The sequence below is a fragment of the Amblyomma americanum genome, chromosome 6 (genome assembly GCF_052857255.1).
Source record: "Amblyomma americanum isolate KBUSLIRL-KWMA chromosome 6, ASM5285725v1, whole genome shotgun sequence".
Classification (NCBI taxonomy): Eukaryota; Metazoa; Arthropoda; class Arachnida; order Ixodida; family Ixodidae; genus Amblyomma; species Amblyomma americanum.
This window is the reverse complement of record NC_135502.1, coordinates 1,962,046-1,967,630: the sequence shown is the minus strand read 5'-3', so window position 1 is coordinate 1,967,630 and position 5,585 is coordinate 1,962,046. Positions and strand designations below refer to the sequence as shown.

The following is a 5,585-nucleotide window of genomic DNA, read 5'->3' as shown; positions in this document are numbered from 1 at the left end:
TTTTAAATTAATCTGGAATCAAACGATCCAAAACTCAGCGCGCGTAAAGCCTTATTTCCAATTTTCCTTCACCCATCTCACAGGAACCGATTTGTTCTTAATTTTAATCACCCAGTCTGTACTTCTTTATTATTTGAAAAACGTTTTTGAGTGCCTGCCAGTCAACGCCTGTGTACTGGCCAATCCCCCACAGTGGGCACGCGCCATTTACTCCTTGACGACGACAACAATAACAACAATTCCCGCGTGCAAGCGAAGAAGAAGAGACAAGGATCTATCCGCGCAGCGTTAGGCCAGCTCACTTAGAGCGGACTCCGAGATGGCAGACACGGCTTCTGGACCCTCGAAGGAACCCGAGACAAGCGTCTCCCATATTTCTGTTCAGAGAGGAACACAAGGCGGCAAGCAGAAGTCTCGCCACTCAAAGAAAAGAAGCAAGAGGTCCAGGGAAAACTCGGCAATGCGTAGCGGGAAGGAAGAGTCCGAGATGAAAACCAGCACGGATGTCTCACCAGCCTCATCTCTCCTCAAGCGGTGGCCGAAGGAAGAGCCCAAAGCCGCGGATATGGGCGCGAAGGAGCCTGAGGAGGATGCTGCGATTCCAGTCCGCAATGTTCTACCATGTCAATCAGCCATCGCCTCCAGTGGTGCAGCAATGATCGACGAGAAGCGCGACAGTGCAGCGGTCGGAGCTGTGGCTTTGACGGTAGCAACTAGCGACGCAACAGCGTCTGCGAGCCGGCAGCAAGACATGGTCCAGGAGCCCAAAGAACGCAAGGAAGAAAAGGTGAGCATCTTCAGGATTGGGCACGTTAATAAAGGAGGGGCACGTCATTTACTCTAAGAAACGACCGGCCTTTCGCCATCTCGCGTGCAGTTTATTGAAAAAAACGTTCTTCATGAAATGCCCTTTAAGGGCCTTACCGTGGTCACGCCGGTCCTGGTGATAATCGTGCGGAGAAAAGACAGCGACAGTTATTCACTCCTCTGACGGCCAAAAGAACTTTCCCACTGAAGCTGAAATAGGCGGTTCTTCCCGGATCAGATGACTACGCAGTGACGATTATCGAGAATGTTCACACAAGCTCAACCCAGAATCTCATATTTTAACAGTGCAATTGACGCGGCAATGTTCGGTGACATGTTAAGATTACTACTACTCTGACATCGTGTACCGCCGAAGAAGCCCTCCATAACGTTGACGTCGTAAATAAAGGGTGAGCGACAGGTTACTGAGGATGTGCAATCATTTACACCGTATAATTTTCAATGGTTAATTGCCCTGAATTCTGTGGGAACAATTGTTTTACTGCGATAACAGTACCAGTAACAATTAGCAAAAATGCCGGTGTTGTCGCCTGTACGAAAGCTCGGTATTCAAAGCCGCCGCCACTATCGATCCACCTTCCCACACCACAACCGTCCACCTTCACCGCCATCCGCCACGCACTCACCCAACCCTCCCCTCCAGAAGCTCACAGACTTTCACTCTCCACTAGAAGTCCATGCAGCAGCGCAACGATACGTGGAAATTGAATTCAAGGACGAAGTGGGGAGTTGCCCTCTAGAAACACCTCCCCACTCTACCTGCCTACACTTAGACCGTATCCATTGAAAGCTGTATGAAATGTATAGCTACAAATTCTAATTGGCGTCTTGACGCTTTGCAAACCGTACCGTTTATGCCGAGAAGCTAACAAGGAAGTTTAACAGCACAATAATTTAGCGGAGCAACAAGTTCCAATCCAGCTATACCTTCTGCTTGACTCCAGTGTGCTTTCGGCACACACACTGACACGTTTCGTCTAAGTTTGCTTCGTGAAACGGCGCCATTTGTGGAAAAGTTTACATGGGTTGAAAGTTTTTATTTTTGATTTTCGGTAGTTTGGTTCACAGTCTTCGTCCAGACGTTGCATCATATGACTCACCTTCTGCGGGATTCCGAACATTATGTGTGTTTGGCAGTAAGTCGAGGCGCCATTCCCATGTCAGCTAATACTTTCCTGGAGAACTGCAAGATACTTTTTTATTTATTTCAGCTTAACAGTAGCAAACGTTTTCTTCTCCAGGATTGGCTGGCCCGTCTCCCGTGCACAGCGGACGCCGGCAAGACGATCGTTCTGCTGGCGGGCCTGATCGCCGTGCTTGTCGTCATGCACCTCGGGCCCCATGCCCCCCTCGAGAAGGCCTACGTCACATGTGCGACCGACGGCTGCGCCCTGTACGCGCACAGGCTGGCGGAGTCGCTTAACGCGTCGGCCGCTGACCCGTGCCAGAACTTCACGCTTTTCGTGTGCGACGGCTGGCGTCGCAACAACGCCTACAGCGTGCGCCAGAATCTAACGGTGGCCGCACTCTGGGCGCTGTCCCAACTGGCGCACAGAGTTCACCCGCCGAACAAGGGGCAGACGGCTGCCCAGAGAGGTGCCGCTTTCTATCGGAGCTGCGACGCGGTCCTCAGAAATGACCGGGACGAACTGCCCGTCGTCAAGAAGCTGCTCGCCGAGGCAAAGATAGACTGGCCACGACGCCCCGAGCAGCCGGACGTGTTGCACACGCTTTTTTACACATCTGTAAGGCTTCGGTGGAGTCCGTTTTTTAACATCGAGATCGATACGACGACGAGCTACGCAACCGAGGTCTTCTTGATGCCGTTCGAAGATTTCCAGCTAGTCGAGCGCAAGTACGTTTCCATGGAGAAATCGGGGGTCGCCGAGAGGCGCAGGTATTTCGACATCTTGTGCGACGAGTTCGGGGCATCGCAGGCTGACCAGACGGTAGTGAGCTTCGAGGAAGTCGAGGACGTCACGCAGCGCATGCTGGTCCCGCTTCTGGAATCTCTTCCCAACGAGCGAAAAGCGGAGACCATCAGCACCGCGTGGCTGCACCGACCGGGAGCTCAGCCGAGTAAGGCGCGCTGGCAATCAGCGCTCGCCTCTTACGGCGTGCCCAACGAGACGGTCATTTACGAGACGGAGGTGCTGCCGTTTGTGACGCAGTTTTTTGGCCTCTGGGAACGATACGGCGAGGCCATGACCGAGATCCTCGTGTCTTGGTGCACTGTACAAGTTGCCGCGTTGTACGCAAACCAGAGGCTCATCTCCAACTACTACGGCACCCGCGACGCGGCACTCTTTCACCAGGGCGCATTCTGCCTCAGCAAGGCGTACCTCGTGGCGGGTTTCTCGGTGTTCGACCCGGAGGGCAGCGGACACACGGGCTCGTACACGGGCGATAAGGTCGCCAACATCGCGTTCTTCGTTCGACGCTCTTTCCTCGGGAGACTGGAGGGGTGGAAGCACTTCGAACCACAGAGAGCTGTCGTGGCAGACTGGGATTCACTGTCCGTCGTGTTCAGCGCTGCCGACGGGCACGGCGCGAAGGTGGTCACAGATAATCGTTCTTACCCGGACATGGGCGACTCATTGGCGGAGAACTGGCGAGACGCAGCAGTGCCGCTCCGTGTCATGCGACACGACGCGGCGTACGTCGCGCTCAAGTCCTCGCAGTATCATGTTGTGCTCAAGCACGACATTGTCTTGCTTCCATTCGCCACCGCCTTGCCGCAGTACCATCCAAACGCCACGGAGGCGGTGAACTACGCTGGCCTCGGCAAGGAAGTAGCTTTAGCCCTAAGCCAGTCGTTTCTCGATACCTACATACTTTTCGAGCCCGCAAAAACTGCCATAGAGACAGTGTCCTCTTGCATGGGCACGCTTCACGGGGCTTCTCTCTCCAACAACCTCGAAGTTTTGGCCCTTGGTGCTGTCTTTGACGCCTACAAGAATATCACCGGCGACGAAGACATCAGGCTAGTTGGGCTCGAACAATACTCTGCGTCCCAGATTTTCTTCATTGCATCCTGCTACGCTAAGTGTGCTGGGACTTTCAGCAGAGAGTTCGAAGACTGCAATGGCGCCCTGAGGCATTTCGAGGCCTTCTCTCATGCCTTCGGGTGCCCACGAAACTCGCATATGAACTCTGCGCGTCGCTGCCATCTTTTCTAAACGCAGCTCTGCAGCTTTTCCAGCGCTTGCAAAATTTTGAAGAGGGACATAGTAATTGCGATTACCATGTGTGACAATTTTGTTCTGTTTAACGACTTGTTCGGTCGGCCAACTCAAGAGCCCGAGGGGAACGTTTTTCTTATGGCACGAAATACGTGTGACGGCCTTAAGGGTGCAGAAATTTAGTGCATTCAACACGGCATCGGCAGGCCAGCTTCGCACCACAGACGCGAAGCTGGGTTTGCACATGCTAAATAGTGAATGGACCGAAGTTTTGCTTAGAGCGTTCTTTGTATATTTTTCGAAGCAAAAGTTTTTGGTATCGCCATCACTGCTGCATGCACTTATTGTATTAGGTGGCAGCATGAAAACATGCTCATTTTATTCTTCTCGCAGCCTTCAGTTACACCCTTTTCATAAATAAAGACTTCGCCACACGTCGACTAATCGGGCCTTATTGCCTGATTATCTGCAAGACTTGATGATCGCAGTTTAAACTAATTTTTCATCCTAAAGAATCTTGTTTCCTTTCGAGCATCTGAGAAATTTCACAAGGAAAATAATCTTACCATGCCCTCGAGAAATTCAGTAGTCTGACCATGCTTGCACGAAATACGAGAAGGCATCAGTTCATAGGTTGACCGGCTAGAGAAATGTGGCCTTCCGCTCTTCTGATTTCTGGTATTTCAAAGGACCCACCTAAATGAAATTTGTAGGCCATCTAGTTAAGCGAAACCCAAAAGAAGCCTGGAGAACCGCAGCCAAAAATTATATTCTGAGTGTCGTCTCAAGAAGGCTGCGATCCATGCTGATATTAACACAATTTTCTCCACGCGGAACCGCCTTGGTTGTCTGTGGAGAAACGTCGGTCTGTTGGAGAGTTCGCCAGCTTCTTCGTCATCGCGCACCAGTTGGTGGTTCCTGCCCTACCTGCCTTAGCTGCTCTCTGTAAATGAAATAGAGTAATCTGCCTTCCCAGTTCATTCCTCGGTTTCGAGCAGTCGGCGCCGTCTGCAGTACAGACCTTATCATCGCGCCTAGGTGTTTTCTAACCATAATATCCAACGGAAGCAAGGCTTAAAGTTCGGTAATTTGCAGTGAGCGGAAAACAGTGCCGTTGTGCCATGAGTGACCTGGCGCCGGATTTCATGGGGGGCGGGATGGGAGAAAAAACTGAGAACGGAGATTTCGGGCAGCATTAAGAGAACCAGGCGGTCTACTCGACCTGCCTCTGAGCCGGTGTCGCGACCGCATGCTAAACTTCGTCCCTAAAACAAGACCAGCCAGTTGCATAGATGACAAAATTTGCCTAGACACCTATTAGTGACTTGTTTGGCCGGATTCCTCCTGACGAGGACACTGAAAAATAATTTGTCCCCTAATCTGTTTAAGGCAGTTGAGCGCAAATATAAGGCGAACCAGTGAGCATGAACCCGTAGTGTGATAGTATTGCTCTGACTGTCGGAGGATTTTGATTGAATTCTTATGAAGGACTGTCCACTGAAGGATTGTAAGCAGTTATGCATGTAACGCCCCATTCTGCTCCCTAACAAGCGAAGGTCATTATCGGAAACATGC

At 51.6% G+C, this 5,585-nt stretch overlaps 1 protein-coding gene across 1 annotated transcript; it reads left to right on the top strand.

The window, feature by feature from the left end:
• Positions 1-319: 319 nt before the first annotated feature.
• On the top strand, positions 320-4,007 carry LOC144094442 (endothelin-converting enzyme 2-like). The gene is made up of 2 exons (XM_077628378.1): positions 320-787; positions 2,070-4,007. The coding sequence occupies exons 1-2, from the start codon at positions 320-322 to the stop codon at positions 4,005-4,007; spliced, it is 2,406 nt and encodes an 801-aa protein (XP_077484504.1).
• The last annotated feature ends 1,578 nt before the right edge of the window (positions 4,008-5,585 follow it).

Excerpts from the sequence above, each read along its gene's own strand:
- LOC144094442 (XM_077628378.1), top strand. The coding sequence starts at position 320 with ATGGCAGACACGGCTTCTGGACCCTCGAAGGAACCCGAGACAAGCGTC. Across the intron at positions 788-2,069 it reads AAGAACGCAAGGAAGAAAAG|GATTGGCTGGCCCGTCTCCC; the intron begins GTGAGCATCTTC and ends TTTCTTCTCCAG.